The following is a 19,753-nucleotide window of genomic DNA, read 5'->3' as shown; positions in this document are numbered from 1 at the left end:
AATTTATTTACAAGGCAATGAAAGGATGCAAATTAAGAGTACATGGGGCCGAGAGAGGGCATCATCCACTTTGAGCCATCATTCCAGAGACAATTTCATTGAATGCCCTGGAGAAATAAAAGGTTCATTACTAAATACTGCCATTTTAGAAAAAAGACTTGATAAAGACGCATTTCCTGAGCATCAACTCACTTGGACTGAATAGAGTTCCCTGGAGTGTGGAATGGGTTGCACATTACATCGGTGAAGGAGTTGTGCAATTTTCGGAACATCTGTAGACAAAATATGAAAAATGTCACTGCCCTGAAGAATGTGGACATTGACACGTTCAGAAGTCATTTCACTTACACTTCTTATTTCATTGTCCCGTAATGAGGTGTTCGAAGAGTCCACAACAATGACAAATTTTACCTTTGAGTTTGTTACATACCCATAACTAGTAAACTGGTTAAGGATTAACTAATACCGGCTGTATTAACATGTATCGGGAACACCTACACAAATAACATCCAATATGAGAGCTGTATGGAAAAAATCTGCCTATACAAATATAATTATCAGTTTTACTTGGCATTTTCAGTGAGAGATTTAACATACTAGTAATTTGCATTGGTACATCCCTGGGGGCTAGTTGTAATATAATGGCTATATATTTAGCCACATGACAAGGGCATTTTTTTTTACATTAATACCTTCCTGACAGTGGCCATCAAATATGTCCTTTATCTTTGCAATAGTGGAATTTGTGATAGAGCTCTTGCATTTGATATCATTACATTATGTAGGTGGACGCTTTTTTATTTTTAGAAATGACACCCAACATTTGGACAATAATTAAATGCCAAATGTTTACTCAACATTGGAATAGAATTCCACATAACGAAGACATGTCCGGGATGGTTATTGAGAGGTCAATCTCAAGTGAAAAAAGCGTAGGATACACTTTATAATCTTCAGTGGGGTATAGTAGACCCAAGTAGAGCTCTCTCTGGTCCCCCAGTGACTTCCCCACAGCAGAGATCTTCTCCTCCACCACATCCAGGGAGGTGTGTACTGTGTAGTGAAATTTGAGCTCATTCTGTGTGGAAACGCTGCGGATATACAGCGGGTAGTTCTGAGAAAACAGAAAAAGAAAATCAGAATAGTATCCACTCTTAGTATATTAATGCATCTACATGCTAATATCAATTGCAATACAACTACATTGTCGATGTTCTCGTAGTTACATGTAAGCGGTTATGTAAAACAAGTCATCATCAAAGAATAACTGTCGTTTTGAGGAAAAAAAGGTAACATTACCTCTTTCGCTATTACTGCTATGCACACCGCCATTTTAGTTTTCTTCCTGTGTGCGGTCACAGTGATCACGTGACAATGAGGCGTTCACTTACTGTATGTAAAGGGGAGGAACACCGCTCAGGTTGCGATATGATATGGTAAGCCTAGAGTCTTTAGGGCAGGAATATGCAGTTTTGGTACGCGGTTGATTGACATTGTATGTCAGTCAATTTTTTGCAATGAGTCAATTTTTTTTTTACAAATGTTAAAGTTATGGGAAACAAACCACACCAAGACGTTGATAGAACCTTGACATCAACCGACTTTAAAACAAATTTTCCCCAATATTAATGCTTTTTAAATTATGTATACTTAAACAGTAAGAGCTATGTTTTATTACTTTACTAGTTTTAAATCTACCTTGTAAAAAAATCGATGATTCGGCTGGGTATGCGCAAATCCTGCGCAGAACAGGCGCGTGAAGAAATGCACTTCCTGACAGTTTGTGCTGGGTGATGTCTACTTCAACGTTAACTTTCTTTTTTGTCATAATATGTCTTTCTTGGACGAAAAATATAGCAGTTCATTCTCCCCCAAACATTATCATTATGCTTATGGATGACGTGAGTTTTCGTTATTCTTGCTTCCGGATGTAAAGTTTTGTTCTAATTTAGCTGCGAGGGACTGGGTGAAAGCTCCCTTTTATGTTCTCTTCTGTCTTTACTTCCAATCGCTAGCGACTGTTTTTGTACGTGTTTGTGTTCTGAAACTGTGCATTTGGATGTGACAATTAACTCTTCTCTCCTTCTGGCGTCAGATGGGTTGGGGGGACCTGGGGGTCTATGGCCAGCCCTCCAGAGAGACCCCAAATCTGGATGCCATGGCTGCACAGGGGATGCTGCTTCCAAACTTCTACACTGCCAACCCACTCTGTTCACCATGTGAGGAGTCAGCAGACGACGTTTAATGTTAATATCTTGCAAAACATAATGTTCTTCTGGATGAATGGTCCAAACATCTGAAGTAAAACACACTCTGACAAGTCCAAATGTATAAAAGTGAATCATTTTGTATTGTGTCACACAGCCAGAGCTGCACTTCTCACTGGGAGGCTGCCTGTCCGAAATGGTTTCTTCACCACCAATGGCCATGCCAAAAACGGTACAGAACTCACACAAATATCTTCACTGCTGCCAAAAAAGCCGCTGCAAATGAGTAGTCTCTCTCATCTCCTCGTCTGCTAATTTAAAGCTTGCACAGCAGTCATATCGACTAAACGCTGACCACTTTTGCAGCATACACACCACAGGAGATCGTGGGAGGGATCTCCAGGGATGAGATTCTGTTACCTCAGATGCTGAAAAAGAAAGGATATGTCAACAAGATAGTTGGAAAATGGTGAGTGCGTTTTGTTTTGTCTCAGGTGTTGTCATAATGTGATTTTCATGCGTCACCATGGAAATGGTGGGGCTTTTTATGATGTGCAGTGTTGTTATTACACCAGCCTTATCGTTGACAATACCAAAAACAACACCCTGCACATCGATCAGAAGAAGACTCATGGTGAAGCAAGGTGGTATCACTGAACTGGAGTTTCATTCAAGGTGAAGGAAGTCATGAACACTTCCAAAAACTCCTGTGTTGGCCCTCATCCTTCAAATGTCTGCAAAAAGCTGAAGATGAAAGAGCAATTTCACATTTCAGCATGACAATGACACAAAGCCTACATCCACATCGACATAAAAATCACTTTATCAGACAAAAAAAAATCCAACATTTTTGAATTGCCCAACCAGAGCCCAGACCTAAATCCAAATGGAAATTTGCTGGGTGACCTGAAGAGGGCTGTGCACAGGAGATGTACTTGCAATCTGACAGATTTGGAGCACTTTGGCAAGAAAGAGTGGGCGAATATTGCCATGTCAAGATGTGCCATGCTGTGATAGACTCCTACTCAAAAGGACTGAATGTTGTTTTAAAGCAAAAGGTGCGCCAATAAAGTATTAGTTTTATGATGTACACACTCAACCAAGTCAGAGTTGTACAGAGTTGTAACGTCTCATGACAATGTGTTTGTGAGTGAGGGTGAACAGGCAGTGCCAAATCTATCTGTGGCGGTCCAAATTTATTTGTGGTGGGCTGCCAGAAATGAATGTATGGGAAAACATACAATTTAAAGCTCAAAATGTACGCTGTGACTGACTGGCGACTAGTCCAGGATGTACTCTGCCTCTCACCCAAAAGCAGCTGGGATCGGTTCCATTTCACTAGTGACCCTAATGAGGACGACTAGTATAGAAAATGAATAGATGGATGTAACCGCTAAGAATTTGTAAGATAAACCGCAACTGTTACAGTCGAAATGTTGAGTTGATGCTCAGTGTCCAAAATAACATGTCAGCTGCTCAAGGTTTACAATTTACTCAAGTGAATAGAATCCGATGTGTGCCTTAAAATCAATGTGATGTGGAAATGTGTGCAGCATATGTGACTAAGTGGAAATGCACATGCTCAGTCAGCCACGTTGACACCGCAGTGTGTGAGAGCACTTTATTTCACCACAGGCATCTGGGCCACAGAGCACAGTACCTTCCCCTGAAGAATGGATTCGACGAATGGTTTGGTGCACCTAACTGCCATTTTGGACCCTACAACAACAGTGGGCGACCCAACATCCCTGTCTATAACAACTCGGAAATGGTCGGCAGGTAGAATCCCACTCTCACACTCAAATCCGTGACATTTGCCATTGCAGCCTCAGTGGATGAGGCGAGCATCTCCTCTTCCTCTTCTGTACAAGCTGCACCTGTGTATTCCATTTTATGCCCATTTGTTTCCCCCTAAAACAGCCATATGTGTGTTCAGGGTCGCCGCAAGTGGCAGCCGGCTGTGTTTTTCGCTTAGCCAAGAGTTTAATCAGCACAGCTTACCTGGGCTGTGGATAGATACACTCATTCAAACAAGCACACTAAAACACACTCTCACCCTCCAGAGACGGCAGGTTGCGTTTACTGCGTGCGAGGACACCTGGAGGAAGTGAAGCGTGAGGAAGAGAAATGGCTGTCACTGCCTCTCTGCTTGCCGCGCCACGCCTCAGCAACACCTCATAGCAGTCCCTCTTGTTCGGCTCTGTGGAGACTTCCCAAATATGGCAAACCCCCACACAGTTTGCACCCGGGAAACTTCCATCATTTCACGATTATAAATGACATTAGTTTGTTCACTTTTAAAAACTTGCAAGTATTTTGATGAGTTGTGACGTCATGTCAACCTGTTTTGTAGATACTATGAGGAGTTTAAGATTGACAGAAAGACTGGAGAGTCCAACCTCACACAGATTTACTTGCAGGTGAGTTGTGGGGTACACAGCATTCTTATGAGCCTTTTTTATGTAATTTATGCTTTATTGTGGTATGAGATATTATCTATTATGTATCAAATTTGGTCTTGATTCTACACCTGGTGTTGGCCCAATGCCATAAATATTGTTTACACTTCATCACAACTGCATATGATGGTCCATCCCACTTGGTTCTAACTCTTCTTACACATGTTGTAACCTCCAACACTCTACAAAACACAATATTCATTTGATTTATTCAGTGTTGCTGTGGTTTGGATCACTTGGACTGGATCAACTTTATGCTATGAATATTGTGGAGAAATTAGATTATAATAATCTGATATTTTTTTGCATGCTTGTCACACTTAAATGTTTCAGATCATCAAACAAATTTAAATATTAGTCAATGACAACATAACTGAACATAAAATGCAGTTTTTAAATGAAACTTTTTATTATTAAGGGGAAAAAAATCCAAACCTACATGGCCCTGTGTGAAAGAGTAATGTGTGATGGTCTGGGGCTGTTTTGCTTCTTCAGGACGTGGAAGACTTGCTGTGATAAATGGAACCATGAATTCTGCTGTCTACCAAAAATCGTTTGTGCTGTCAAGCTAAAACGAAATTGGGTTCTGCAGCAGGACAACGATTCAAAACACAACAGCAAGTCCACCTCTGAATGGCTGGAAAAAAAACAAAATGAAGATTTTGGAGTGGCCTAGTCAAAGTCCTGACCTGAATTCTATTGAGATGCTTTGTCATGGCATTAAAAAGGCGGTTCATGCTCGAAAACCCTCCAATGTGGCTGAATTACAACAATTCTGCAAAGATGAGTGGGCCAAAATTCCTCCACAGCGCTGTAAGAGACTCATTGCAAGTTATCGCTTGATTGCAGTTGTTGCTGCTAAGGGTGGCCCAACCAGTTATTAGGTTTAGAGGACAATCCCTTTTTCACACAGGGCCATGTACTGTAGGTTTGGATGTTTTTTCCTCTCTTAATCATAAAAAGTTTAATTTAAAAACTGCATTTTGTGTTCATTTGTGTTGTCATTGACTAATTTGTTTGATGATCTGAAACATTTTTAAGTGTGACAATCATGCAAAAAAAAAAGAAATCAGGAAGGGGGCACACACTTTTTCACACCACTGTATGTATCCCCAACTCACAAACACATCTCTAGTCCATCGTTATCGGAATGACACTTCCTCATTGTCACTAGACGACTGCAAAATGCATTCACAGGCACTCCGAACAACGTCTTTATGCGTGTATGTGTGGTCTAAATAAACAGAAAGTGGATATTCTTAATATCTTATTGTGGAAGTCCAACTTGCTGCATTTAAGTCGGCTTGGAAATCCCAGAAAATACACTCAAAACGTGAATTCAACTTAAATGACGTGCTGTCTTTGAATGCGACACCTCATTGCCCTTAATAACAAGGTTAAAGTGTAATTCAAAAGTCCTGCTACTATTAAAGGAACTAAGGTATTAGTAGGTATTTTATACTTGAAATGCATTTAATAAGTTTGTGTGGCCTATTGTAGAGAGCCGGTGGAGGGTTTTGAAGCTTAGTCTAATAAATTAGAACAGTTGCTCTTATTGCAAATGTTGAAGCTAGCAGGAGACTTTGGAGGCTGAGGGGGAGTGAACCGTGTGTCAAAAATAACCATTTTTATGAGTGTCTCAACCACTCACGTATTTTTGCAATTTGCTGGTGGTCCTTTACTTTAACCCCTACGAAAAGCGGGGATCTATCGTATAATAAAGAGACAAGCCACAGGAAAGCTTGTGCTCTGACGGTGTTGTCGCTCACATGTCTGTCTTCAACAGGAAGGTCTTGACTTCATTGTCCGGCAGACTGTGGCCCAACAGCCCTTTTTCCTGTACTGGGCTGCTGACGCCACTCATGCCCCAGTCTATGCTTCCAGACGCTTCCTCGGGAAGAGCCAGCGAGGCCGGTGTGTTCCCCTATCGTTCATGGACGATAGCAAATAGGATTATCCGGTCCTAAGGAGAGTCCACTGGTTTGTGTTATGTAGGTATGGTGATGCAGTGATGGAGCTGGACTACAGCGTTGGTCAGATCCTGTCACTGCTGAGGACTCTTGGTATTGAAAATAGCACCTTTGTTTTCTTTACCTCTGACAATGGAGCTGCTCTGACGTCAGGCCCAAATGAGAGTAAGCACAGTTAGAAACGAGCCATTTTCAAAGCTATTTGTGAAGTCACTAACCTGTGTGTTTTTTGTGCCTTCCAATTTTCTAGGTGGCAGCAACGGGCCCTTCCTCTGTGGGAAACAGACCACCTATGAAGGGGGCATGAGAGAGCCGGCCATTGCCTGGTGGCCTGGAAACATTGCAGCAGGCACGGTGAGGATGATCGCATGACTGAAAGATCCGTGCATGTGATGAAGGAATGCAAAGTGTATGCAGAGGTGCAGCCTCAGTAGCCCTACAGTAAGTTTGATGCTGTGTACATGGGATGCAGGGCAAGGTAGGTAGGACAGCCGTCTAAATTTGCATAAATCTGTTTTAAACAGGAATATGCTGCAAGATGTTACCAAAACATTTAACATTCTTGTTTTAAATTACTGCGATTGGCTGGCGATCAGTGCAGGGTGTACCCCGCCTGTCGCCCGAAGTCAGCTGGGGTATGCTCCAGCATGCCCCAACGACCCTAAAGAGGAGAAGCGGGATAGAAAATGGATGGATGGATGGATATTTTAAATTAAGCTGTTGTTGATCTTATTTTCTCTATATTAAAGTTCAAATTCTCATAATTTTACAATCCTATCCTAAACGTCTACCATCAAAGTTGCTTGGTGGTTTTTCATCTTTGTTGCTTCCTAATGTTCTGCCTATCAACAGGTACCACAAATGTAAATACAAAGCTGCAGGCAGTGTGCAGTCCTGTAAATCAGTTTGAGAGTGAATGAATAATTGATTTACTAATCCTCTGTATTGAGTTGTTGTTTTCTTTTGTTTCTTTTGTGTGTTACTTACCACTTTGTATCACAGCCTTGTATCACACAGTGCTGCAAGCAGTTAATATCAACTACAATTTGTTCAACTTCTGTAGAGTAATTGAACTCTATCAGCAGGAAAGATGTGAATGATTGCAACTCAAATTTGGGAACACTTTCTTCTTATTGCTGACTTTCTCCGATGTCCCACTACCCAATTTAACCCCCCACCTACACCGTGATCCTTTAAGCCCGTGCGTTCTGCAAATGACTTTTAATTGTATTAGGGGCAGCTGTGACATGGGGCTGTGATGCGGAGGGATTTGGTGGCGGAGCGAGCGGAGGCTGCAGTCTGCAGTAAGCCTTGCCCCTGGCTCATCTCACAGGGTTGTGCTGGGGCCTGATAGCACTGCAGAGTAGCGAGGGAGAGGGGGATTGGGAGCGTCTTAAGCGGCTAATCTGTTTGTGTGTTTGCTGAGGTTGGATTGAGCCGTAATGAGGACTTCAGTATCTGAATATGCCAGGCGCCGAGGATAAAGGAACGGGAAGGTGGGTGGGGGGTGGTCGGGGGTGCAAGGAAGAAGATGTAAAAGAGGTGGCTGGTGTGGAAAAGAGAAAAGGAAGAGGAACACTGAAGAAGCTCCACTGTCAGGGACATTGTTGTGTTTGCAGGGCCCTTGTCTACTGTGTCTGTGCATGCGAGTTTACACAACATGAATATGGATGGAGATTCATTTTGTGTGTGATTACCAGTACTAAAATGGTGTGTTTTTATATCAGTGCAAAATATCATTCATACCCGAGCATACGCATATTATAAAGATCTATAGATCCCCCCTGAAGGTCTCTAGGGTTGTGATGACTAAGCTGCATTGTTGGAGCTATTGTATTCTGGATTTATCATTCTTTGTTGCTTGGCAGAAAGGCCAGAGCAGACACCATCTATATTGTGTGTCCTTGTTTCATTCTGCACTTTGGTGAAAGTCTCTTTGGGCAAAGTGCTAGTGGAGACGATCAACAGACACCTAAACATTTGTTGTTGTGCTGGATTTAGGAGAAAGATTGCAACAATGTCTCTTTTATTACTGAAGAAACAATATTTTGTTCTCTGCTCAAAATTGCCATTCTGGCAAGCCAAAATGCTAATTAAAGCATTGAATCGAGGATGACTAACATTGATTAGCACATTACAGTAGAATTGTATTGCTACAACCTGTGTTTGGGCTGGGAAAAGTAACAAACTGCACATTTTGTTCTTTCAATTCGAAAAATTTCAGTTTAAATCGCAAACATGTCCGTCCAGCTTGTCATACTTAGGGGTGTGCCGATACGACTTTTTCACTTCCAATACGATACTGCCTTGCGTATTGGCCGATATCAATTCAATGTCAGTACAAATCATGCACACTTATTTTTAAACTTATTTTCTAGTGTGGCATGTTAGAAAATACATGACCAAGTGATATTACTACAGTGCTTGACAAAAGTCTTGTCATTTGGATTCCGAAATTGCTTATATGAAAGGCAAAGCCTTTACATTATGCTTATTATAGCAAAATAAAGTCTTGTATGATTCACTGAGTTTTATCATTTAATAAGGACAGAAAGGTCAGTGTGACTTTCATGAGCTTGGAGGACTCCATCCATATGTTACAGCAATGATTCCAACAACTAATTGATAAAATCATCTGGAATGGCAAACGACGGGGAGGAGGAAAACTAGGAGCAAAAGGTAAAAAAAAATACATTTTTCAAATTATCCGCAACAAAAAAATACAATTAATTGATAAAATTGATATGTCGCTCGGGATTGATTGAGGGAAGAATGAGAAAATAATGTGTCTATAAATAACAGTAATACTACTATGATGATAGCAATAATGATGATGGCAGTCTGTTTTTAGCATTATGGAACCAGAAGCAAACATACTGCTTGGATGAGGATGAAATCTGGTGGGTCACCGCCATCACTTGTCCCCAGTGTATGCAGGCCGTAGCTGCAAATCTCAAATTCAATTGATTATTTATTGCATCAAGTTTTGTGAAAATTATTTTTTGCATTATCTGGCTGTCAAATAAATAATAATTTAATTGTATTTTTTAATTTATTTAAGTGGCCCTAAACATACACATAATTAACCACTGAGTTGTTATACAGGAGGTCTAGTGGAAGGACGGATGGTATTCAGGGTTTTCGCTACATGTAATTGATTGTGGCGACCCGCCACTACAAAATAAAAGCTGCCACACCTTAAAAATATGTTTTTTTTTTTACTTGAAACAATTTTAAGTAATATATTGTATGAATGGGTATACTGTGTATGCTATATAGATACATGTATATCTTATTACTTAAGCACAATTAGTTTGCAAACAATTTAAAATATCATCAAAATGTTTCACTGTGCTTTATTTTGATAAGCATGCACCAGAATCGCCTGTCTGCCTTGCTGGCAATTATGCATGTGACCAGATACGCGACACATCTTGTGTTGACTTTCACTTTGTTTCTTATTATCGGGAGAATGAACAATAGCCCGTAAAAATGTGTAGTCAGTAGACGACAGCTTGTCACATGCTAAGCCTATCTATGCCAGCGTGTGTGATCGCTCACGTTTCAGTCTCATTCCACTTTCTGCCATTTTTGGATCTTTGTATACACATGTTGCCTGTCTGGCGGCATCTACAATACCAAGCTCGTTTTTGTTGAGCTACAAGTGGCTATTATGTTCATGGGATACACCAATCATCGATCATCATCACAACTTATTTTTTTTCAAGTGTCACTTGACAATCTTGCTCTTTTTCTAACATTTAAAATACTTACGGCTTGTCTTCAAAACACCAGTTGTGTGTCAAAGTTGTTCAACAGAAATACGCAGTGTATCCAGTTTTAGACAGTGACGCTATCACAGCGGTCTGCAACAGGTAGCTCGTAAGTAGTTAACCGAAGAATATTTGCTTCACCTCTTAGTATTTTTTTTTTTATAAGTCTTCTATTCAAACATGACACCTGTATTTAATGACAAAGGAGCACACTGAGTGAAGATGAGCTTTGTAAAGTACAATTTAAATGTTAGCACTCACATAAAACACAAATAGCTCACCTCTCCCTTCTTTTTGTCCAAGTAGATTTAATAGATTAAGTGTTATTTCGAACTACATATATTATTGAACAATTAATTTCCCATATATTTGTAATACTCTAAAACAGGCACCAAATTAAATTTCTGTACGTGTCAAATAGTACAAAATGTTGTGCTTTTGTACTAATCACATAGTACTATTAGACTAAATAGATCAGGTAACAAAAGGAGGCTCGACATTTTAGACTCACTTTAAGTGCTCTCAGCAACTTTGCCATTAAATTAACAGTTTTTCAAGGTTCGCGGTTCATGTTCTGCTGGTTGTTGAAAAAAGTTAAATAAGTAAATACATAAAGAACTCATTAAAAAAATGGCAGCTGCAGCAGCGGCACGACACAGCGGCAGCAGTCCCATGCAGCCCACTACCACAGCTTCAAAAAAATCCTAGGGGAAACTCTGGTATGAAGTAGGTGCATATTCAACATTCCTCTTAATTCCTGTGAGATGCGAGGGGCCAGGAGGATGAGAGGGGGTGGTTGTAGGAACAAAGATGAGTAGGCAGGTGGGGTGTCAGGCCCATAGTGTTGCAGAGCATCACAATGCCTTTTTGTAGCACTTTTATCAGGCTGCAGACACACAGACACAGAGCCTCCTCAGATAACCAACATGGCCACACAGAGAAAAGGGAAGAGAGCAAAGAAAAAGTGACATTAACATAGAATGATGAGTCAGAGGAGACAAAAAGAGAAGAACAAAAGGCTTGAAGAAAGAATGGAGTTCAGTGCTGAATGTAAAAGAGTCCAAGCCAATAAAAGAAGGTAATAAGAGCGAGCAACGTGTGAGATAAATTCTGTCAGAAACTTTTACTGTTTCGTCATGCAAGTTATTACAAGGTAAATGTCAGTTTGGTCTCCTATTGTTTCCTTTTTACTCTGCTAGCTTTTTACTCAGTGTGTGTGTGTGTGTTGTGTGTAGACAATAAAACAACAATAAAAGAGAAAAAGGAAGTTACGCACTAAATATGTATGTGAAAGTGTCAGGCCGTGGATCATGGAATGCATTGCACCCACTAGTTGTGTCGTTGTGGACGAAAAGTGAATTAATTTCTCTGTGTGTGTGTGCACGCGCGCGTGTGTGTGTGTGCACGTGTGCGTGTGTGTGGATAGAAGCACAGCAGCACATGGCCATGCAGCTGCAGAGGCCTGATAGCGCTATCTGATTGTGAGCGTGCCGTCTCCCTCCAAGGCTCGCTCAGGAGAGAATGGAACGGAAGATCAAGGATGACAGCGGAAAAATGGCATTTTATCTGAAAATAGTTCAAAGTTTATAAATAAAATAAAGCTTTTTTTCTGAGACTGGGAGAGGGAGATAAAACAGCAGCTCGCTCCGGCTCCAGACGCTTCCTTGCCCGGGCCGTGTCCTCTCCCTACTTCCTCTTCCCTTTTTATTCACTCTATCCTTTTGCCTCCGTCCCCTCAAAAACTCATTTAAAAAGAGATGCATTTTATACAAAAACCTGCAAGCAGAGATTAGGTACACTGAAGAAATGCACCTCTTCTCCTCCCTGTGTCTGCACATGGACACTATCACAGCTATACATGTTCACTTTCATGATAAAATCCAGCATAAAAGAGAACAGTTTTGGTAATTCTCAAGTGGCTGTTAGTCCATTTTTGATTTGGAAACCCAAACAGTTCTCCACTGCTGGCAAAAACAAGCAGTTATGTCACTGAGATGGTTACATCCTCCATCCATTCTTTTTCTGTGCCACTTATCCTCACTAGGGTTGCGGGCATGCGAGAGCCGAGGTACAACCTGGACTGGCTGCCAGCCAATCGCAGGGCACATATAGACAAACAAACATTCACACTCACATTCATACCTATGGACAATTTAGCGTAGACAATTAACCTAACATGCATGTTTTGGAATGTGGGAGGAAACTGGAGTACCCGGAGAAAACCAATGCACGCACAAACATGCAAACTCCACACAGAGATGCCCAACGGTGTTTCAAACCCAGATCTTCCTGATCTCCTAACCACTCAGCCACGGTGCGGCCTGAGATGGTTACATCGATAGTGAAAATGATTGCATTTTGTATTCATATTAGCTGCATCACAATTATAGACTACAGTGGAACCTCTAATGCAGGGGTGTCCAAAGAGCTGTTTTTTTAATTGGCCCATGATACATTCTAAAAATATTTAACAAAACTAAATGTTTAACAAAAAAACAACAGGAAAAATGGATAAATCAGCAATAATTTTACAAGAATAAAGTCAAAATATTAAGAGAAAAAGGTTGTAATCTAAGAGAATGACATAATATTATGAGGAACAATAACCTCATTTTAGTAGCAAGTTGAAATATTAAAGAACAAAAATCTGTTTCTTTTTTATGACTCGTATTATTAAGAGAAACAAAACAAAATAAATTTGGAAATTTTGGAAAATTAGATTGGGGAAAAAGTTATATTATGACAATAAAGTCAAAATATTATTATATTTTGAGAAAAAAAATTAAGAAAGTTGAACTAGATGGGAAAAAAAACAAAAAAAAAAAACAGCAGATATGGGGAAAAAAGCTGCAGTCAAAATATTACGAGAGAAAAATTGTATTGTAATGACAAAAAAAGTCAGAATTTTATGAGCACAAACTCGTAATATTAAGAGGAAAACTAATGTCATTTTAGTTGCATACTGTTGAAATATAAAAAATATATACATGCTATTTTTTTAGTCATAATATTGTGAGAGACATAGCAAAATAAAGTTATAATTTTTGGAAATAGGTTGGGGAAACAGTTCTAATATGAGCATGAAGTAAAAAAAAAAAAAAGGGGAACAAAGAGCAAAGTTGATACTAATAAGAGCATTTTATCAAACCACATCAAAAAGAGCATCCCGGCGGCAACTGTGGACCCTCTACAGTTTGCATATCGCCAGAACCGGTCCACGGATGATGCAGTCAACACTGCCATCCACACAGCCCTTTCTCACCTACAGGGCCAGGACACATACGTCAGAATGCTATTTATAGACTATAGCTCTGCTTTTAATACAGTCAGCCCCCACAAACTCACAAATAAGCTCCTCACACTTGGCCTGTCTCCCTCCCTCTGTAACTGGGTGTTTAACTTTCTCACAGGCAGACCCCAGTCAGTCAGAGTCCACAACCGCACATCCAGCTCAAGAATTGTGAGCACTGGGACCCGACAGGGGTGTGTGCTGAGTCCGCTCCTCTACACGCTCTTCACCTACGATTGCGTGGCCTCCCAGAACAACACCAGCATCATTAAATTTGCGGATGACACTACAGTCATCGGACTGATCACTGGTGGTGTTGAAACATCATACAGAAGAGAGGTGGCGGACCTCATAGCTTGGTGTCGTGATAACAATCTCCTTCTCAATACAGATAATACTAAAGAGATGATCATTGACCCAAGAACAAGGGAAAAGGAGCCGCATAGACCCCTGTTTATTGATGAGACTGAGGTGGAGAGGGTGAAAACCTTCAAGTTCCTTGGCACACACATCAGCGAGGACCTCACCTGGTCTCACAACACCCAACAAATTATGAAGAAGTCCCAAAGGAGACTGTACTTCCTGAGAAGACTGAGGAAATTTGGCATGTCCACCACAATCCTGAGTTGCTTCTACAGATGCACTATCGAAAGTGTCCTTACCGCCTCCATCACTGTTTGGTACGGTAACTGTACAACACGTGATAGGAAGGCACTCCAGCGGGTGATCAAGACCTCACAGAACATTGTTGGGGCAGCCCTCCCCTCACTGCAAGACATTTATAAATCTAGAGTCCTACGAAGAACACACAACCTCATCAAGGACAGCACACATCCACAACACTCATTATTCACACTCCTACCGTCAGGCAGACGCTACAGGAGTTTGAAGTCCAGGACCACAAGGCTGGCAAACAGCTTTTACCCACAGGCCATCAGGCTTCTCAACGAAGCACTCGCACACGCCGCACGCAACACACGCACACACTCATAGCACTTTATTTATTTATTTATTTATTTATTTATTTGTATTATTTGCTTGTATTAATGTCTCTTCTGTTGTTGTTGCTTAATTTATTGGTATATATGTTTATGTGTTATGTGTTTATGTTTCTTATGTTCTTATTCTTTCTTGTGTTTCCTTTCTTTTCTTGGGAGTATGAACAGAATAAGATTTTCATTGCATGGTATAACTGCTGTTTTACCATGCACATGACAATAAAACTCTTGAATCTTGAATCTTTATAGCCTATAGCACAAAGCTGAGATGCAGTTTTTTCATGAAATACAGTTTATATAACTTATTAGAATACTACATCAAAGTGGCCATTGCATTCTTTCATTTTCCACTATGTGGCCCTCGCTGGAAAAAGTAGGGCACCCCTCCTCTAATGTGAGAGACTGGTCCCATCTTTTCGATAGGGAATAACAATAATAAGAAATGGTAACGATGAATGACAAGGTTGTAATCTCAAGGTGATTTACAGCATATATGTGCCTAACGCATCTCAATTGTTAACATTCTTATTGTCACACAGTTGTAAAAGGAGGTTAACCCCAGTATAAAATAAAAATAATAATACGCTGTCTTGACTTTATTTACATTATTATTCCACTCCCCTCATGTCCTTTCCAAAACCCATTGTCTGTTGTAGTGTATGTCACACAAAACCCACATAAAAAGCACAACTCATTCAACATGATTTGATGCTTGCTGAAGTGGAGTGTCATGAAGTACACTGACACCTTGTGTGGCAATTTTTTAAAGGGAAATACTTAGTTTGATTTCTCTCATATTACATTGCATCACTTTAGTCCAATCACTTCAAGGTTAAAGGCTTATGTTATTTTATTAACCTCAATGTTTTCCATTTTTGCTTTTACAGGTGAGTTTCCAACTAGGCAGTGTAATGGACCTGTACACCACCAGTTTAGCACTGGCTGGCATCAGTCCACCTGATGATCGAATCCTGGATGGACTGGACCTGTCCGCAATCCTCCTGAACAGCTCTCAAACACTGAAGAACAGGTGAATATCAAATCGGCAATGAGAGACTTTCTCTGGACCATCCATCATTTTCTTCCTCTTTAATAGACCAATCTTCTATTACCGAGGGAATGAGCTGATGGCGGTCAGGCTCGGACAATACAAGGCCCACTACTGGACCTGGACCAACTCGTGGGACGAGTTCAAAGAGGTGAGTGAACTGTGCGGCAATTACACTACATGGACAGAAGTCTTGGGACCCACCCCAGGGGTCGGCTAGTTCCGCCTAAATTTTAATTCTTCATCCTGCAAGACATTTTGTAGTGATCCGGGCTTCTAACTTTGTGAGAACACTTTGGGGAAGACCGTACCAACAGTGCACAAAGTAAGTTCTATAAAGGCGTACTTGAATGACTTTAGTGTGAAACAACTTGAGAGTCCTGACCTCAACCCAACCCGTTTGGGAGATGGCGAGTCCAACATCACTCACCTCTGACCACTCAAATGTTCTTTTGGATAAATGAACAAAAGGCCCACACGCTAAGGGTGAAACATACTGTTACATATACACAGACGTGCCAACATGCATGCATTTTTTGTACCCTGCACACATTTTGATCCTTGAATACACTTGTATGCCTCGCTGCCCTCCAGGTACACACTGGTTTCAGTTTCGAGCTCAGCCTCTGAAACCTGGTGGTGGTGGTGTTCTAAATGTAAGTTGGTACGGGAGACATACAGAAGCTAAGGAAGCTAAAAGCTGAATAGCCAAGAAGAGGTTGCTCACAAACTTGACATCGTCATGTGCTCAACCCTGGCAAAAAAACTATAAAAGCAAGGGTATCCAATGTGCGACCTGGCATCCATTTGTGGCCTGTGAATCGTTCTTTAATTAGCCCATGAGATATTGTAGAAATACAATTGAACCAATAAAAACTGCAAAAATGGTAAAAATAGAGCAAAAGGCTTAATATAACGAGAAACACCTGAAATGTTGATATTCATAACTAATAATAACACAAACCTTTTTCTTTAAATAGATTTTTTAAACCTTTTTACTGGAGTAAATAAATAAATGTGCAGTAATCCCTCGTTTTATCGTGGTTAATTGGTTCCAGAACTGACCCTGATAAGTTCCACGACGTAGGATTCCTTATTTATAACTCAAATATTTTCATAGTTGCGGCATATAAAATCTGCTTACAATCTTCTCTATATGTTTTTTTTTAAACATTATCAGAGCCATCTAGACATAAAATAACACCCCTATAGTCACCTTTACATTTGTATTACCCCATAAAGTAGACACAATCAGAGAAAATAAGCCATTTAAGACATTAATAAAACTTGTGCTCATGTGTGTTGCAGTAAATATGTTCTGTGTGGAGGACAGGAAGTAACGCCTGGGGTTCTGAGTTTTGTTTTAGCTTGTTGTGGGTTACGGCCGCAAAAGTAGCCTGTGCTATTATTATTATTATTATTACTATGTTATTATTTTTGTCCCTGTTATGAGATCATTTAAACCGGCAAAAAAAGCCTGTTGATCAAGTCTGGTGCTTGTCTCACCAAACACCTAGTGACCAATGTGGAATACTACATTCACAATTATTTAAAATGGCTTATAAAAATGGCTTATACAGTATTTGTATTTTAGTTCATTTAGCCATTTATATGCTTGAAAATTCTTAATATAGGAAGATACATACAATTTGCTTAAATATGGATATATTTTTTGACTAATAGGTAGTATTAAACCATGAAACGGCATCCTTTATACAGTAATTAATATATGTTTGAAAAACCGTGATAGAGTGAAGCTGCGAATTTTGAACCACATGTGGCGAAGGACGACTGTATATTTTTGCAGCATAAAAAAAAACATACCAAATTTTCAAAAAATACAATTTCTTCAAGGTTTGCAGATCTGTGTACAAATAGTTCTTGTTCTGCAAAGGAGAGAGAAAGAGAGCATAATTTTGTCTGTTTTCACTTCCTGTAAGTGTAATGGACGGGTGTCCCAATACTTTTGTCCATATATTATAATCAGCTCTGACACATCGAACCCCTTTGTGGCTTTCTCTGCTGGTGTTGTGTTGAAAATGGCTCATCAGTCGACTGCTGTGTACATCACAGCGTAATGAATATTAACGAGGAGCCCCCAAATCAGCAAACTTGCATCATTCATCAACCGGTAGACTTGTTTGTTCCAGCTCCAGTGGAGAAGTTCCTCCTCGCAATTTACATATCAACATTTCCTGCTGTGGACTTCTTTTGCCGTCACAGAGCTTTATAAAAAATAAAAAAGAAAGTCGTCAACAACAACTTTTTGCTGCTTAAATGTATCAGGAGGAATATGAGATGTGATGTATGAGAAGCAGGACAGTTTGAGCTCGTCTCTCAAAAACGTGTCCGTCTCTCCGTCCTCCTGCCTTTGCTATGATTCAGTTTGCTTTATGCCCCATCGGTCGCTTAAATTGCTCTCTCCTTCAGAGCCACTGAATCAATAGCAGCCTTCTTTATCATCTCATGCGAACTGAAGTGGAACTTCACAAATAATGGTGTCTGATTGCCTCCAAGTTGCTTATTGATTCGTGTGAGTACATGAGCGAGTGAGACAGAGAGACTAAGGACAAGAGAAAACCTTTACATGTACTTTGCGTTGTCTGTGAAAATGTCCTTGTCTGAGCTCTACTTCAACTGTTTATGAAACATATAACGCACTTTTTAATACGCACAGCCTAAATAAAAGCTCATCTATAGTCATAAATGTAGCAACTCCTTTTTGCTTGTTGATCAAGACTTTCCTGTTATTTTGCACTACTTTGTTATAATATAACTTTCTCTCCACAAAGTGAAAAATAAACAGAGGTGCGTGTTTGTTCGTTTGTGTGTGAAAAAGAAATTACAGGTTAATAGCCACGAGAGGTATCACTCAAGGCCGTGCTCATGCAGCTCAGCCATGAGGAAAATGAGAAATTTCACAGGCTTAAACGACTCCTGTCATATTCCCTCAAGGCATTGAAGTTACGTTAATATTTCCAAATAGTTTGTCATGACGTCAGGTTTTTTTAATCGCTAACTTGTGCTTCTGTGGGATTTCTTGGAGGAGCTTTTTTAACTTGACAATATTATGGCATTATCACACCACAAAAGAGATCTATAAGCCACAGGTGTCCACGTTGTAACATGGGATATTTAGTACACAAATTTTTTTAAACTTTTAATTTAAATAAATAATTTTTCCAAACAGTGCCGAACAGTGCTTGTAGTACAACTAGTTAAACAGTATGCTACCAGAAAGGTCATTCATCCCTGTCCTCGCACTCCTCCTGTGAACTAAAACCATTAAAGTCGTCCTCTTCAAGTGTTGCAACCAAACAGCACCACAATTCCCTCAGCACAGAAGCGGCCGGTCTCTCTCCTTCTTTTGTTGTCGCTACCAGCGTCAGCCATGCCCCGATGCAAATGCGGCCACAAGCCCACACTGTTCTGTCCAGCACGGAGCAGTCCATCCCCCTCGAAATCCGCCGGTGACAGTGACCCCCCCTCAATACCACTCCACGCTGCCAAGATCCACCGGCAAAACCCAAAAGCCGCATCACATGCACCAATCCACGCATTTTCTATGACTAGTAATGTGCGTATCACCCCAAAAGTGTAATCAGTTCTTCCATATCCCATTTCCAACATTTCCTGAAAATTTTGTCCAAATCTATTCAGAACTTTTCAAGTTATTTTGAAAATAAACAAACACTGCGCTGCACTTGGTGTAGGTATAATATTAGTAATATTCATAATATTTCTGGTTTGTGTCCATAGAAGAAGAGAACTAGGAAGTGTTGAACTGTTCATGCTGTATTTAGAACATCTACCTGTAAGACATAGTGCCCTGTCCAGTGCACTGTCAAGAAAAAACATTCAAAAACAAAAAACTCTCCCAATGGTAACGTGTTAGTCTGTTATGTTTTATTTATGTCTAATATGTCTTATTTTTTTGTTATTATGTCTACTATATTGGGTAATACGAGTGTAAAGGTGACTATAGGGGTGTTATTTCATGTCTAGAGGG

General features: G+C 40.2%; 2 protein-coding genes across 5 annotated transcripts in view; one reads left to right on the top strand and one right to left on the bottom strand.

Annotated features, from left to right (window-relative positions):
* Nucleotides 1-14: 14 nt before the first annotated feature.
* On the bottom strand, nucleotides 15-1,360 carry trappc2l (trafficking protein particle complex subunit 2L). Of its 2 annotated transcripts, XM_054771777.1 has the most exons (5): nucleotides 1,300-1,360; nucleotides 942-1,114; nucleotides 349-436; nucleotides 193-272; nucleotides 15-107 (listed from the first exon to the last, which is right to left on the bottom strand). In XM_054771777.1, the coding sequence occupies exons 1-5, from the start codon at nucleotides 1,330-1,332 to the stop codon at nucleotides 62-64; spliced, it is 420 nt and encodes a 139-aa protein (XP_054627752.1). In that variant the 5' UTR covers nucleotides 1,333-1,360; the 3' UTR covers nucleotides 15-61. The 2 variants fall into 2 exon arrangements, with proteins under 2 accessions (XP_054627752.1, XP_054627751.1); XM_054771776.1 differs by having other exon boundaries at nucleotides 193-436.
* A 391-nt stretch (nucleotides 1,361-1,751) lies between these two features.
* The window catches only part of galns (galactosamine (N-acetyl)-6-sulfatase), a 40,900-nt gene continuing 22,898 nt past the window's right edge, over nucleotides 1,752-19,753 (top strand). For 2 of the 3 annotated variants that reach the window (XR_008569747.1, XM_054769889.1), the window contains exons 1-11: nucleotides 1,752-1,901; nucleotides 2,096-2,219; nucleotides 2,365-2,439; nucleotides 2,574-2,676; nucleotides 3,843-3,986; nucleotides 4,561-4,627; nucleotides 6,453-6,580; nucleotides 6,662-6,801; nucleotides 6,887-6,990; nucleotides 15,584-15,726; nucleotides 15,793-15,895. Coding sequence is in view for 2 of the 3 variants with exons in the window: in XM_054769889.1 (XP_054625864.1) it covers nucleotides 1,794-1,901; nucleotides 2,096-2,219; nucleotides 2,365-2,439; nucleotides 2,574-2,676; nucleotides 3,843-3,986; nucleotides 4,561-4,627; nucleotides 6,453-6,580; nucleotides 6,662-6,801; nucleotides 6,887-6,990; nucleotides 15,584-15,726; nucleotides 15,793-15,895 (1,239 nt within the window). In the remaining variant the exon portion in view is untranslated. Of the gene's footprint in view, nucleotides 1,902-2,095; nucleotides 2,247-2,364; nucleotides 2,440-2,573; nucleotides 2,677-3,842; nucleotides 3,987-4,560; nucleotides 4,628-6,452; nucleotides 6,581-6,661; nucleotides 6,802-6,886; nucleotides 6,991-15,583; nucleotides 15,727-15,792; nucleotides 15,896-19,753 lie in introns of those variants that run through there. The other variant, XM_054769890.1, reaches the window with a different exon arrangement.

Source organism: Dunckerocampus dactyliophorus, chromosome 3 (assembly GCF_027744805.1).
Source record: "Dunckerocampus dactyliophorus isolate RoL2022-P2 chromosome 3, RoL_Ddac_1.1, whole genome shotgun sequence".
Taxonomy (NCBI): domain Eukaryota; kingdom Metazoa; phylum Chordata; class Actinopteri; order Syngnathiformes; family Syngnathidae; genus Dunckerocampus; species Dunckerocampus dactyliophorus.
This window is presented reverse-complemented; position numbering and strand designations above follow the sequence as displayed.

Coding starts and splice junctions, on each gene's coding strand:
- trappc2l (XM_054771776.1), bottom strand. CDS start 1,332: ATGGCGGTGTGCATAGCAGTAATAGCGAAAGAG. Junction 1,115..1,299: donor TAGCAGTAATAGCGAAAGAG/GTAATGTTACCT, acceptor CTGTTTTCTCAG/AACTACCCGCTGTATATCCG. Junction 437..941: donor CCCACTGAAGATTATAAAGT/GTATCCTACGCT, acceptor CCAGTTTACTAG/TTATGGGTATGTAACAAACT.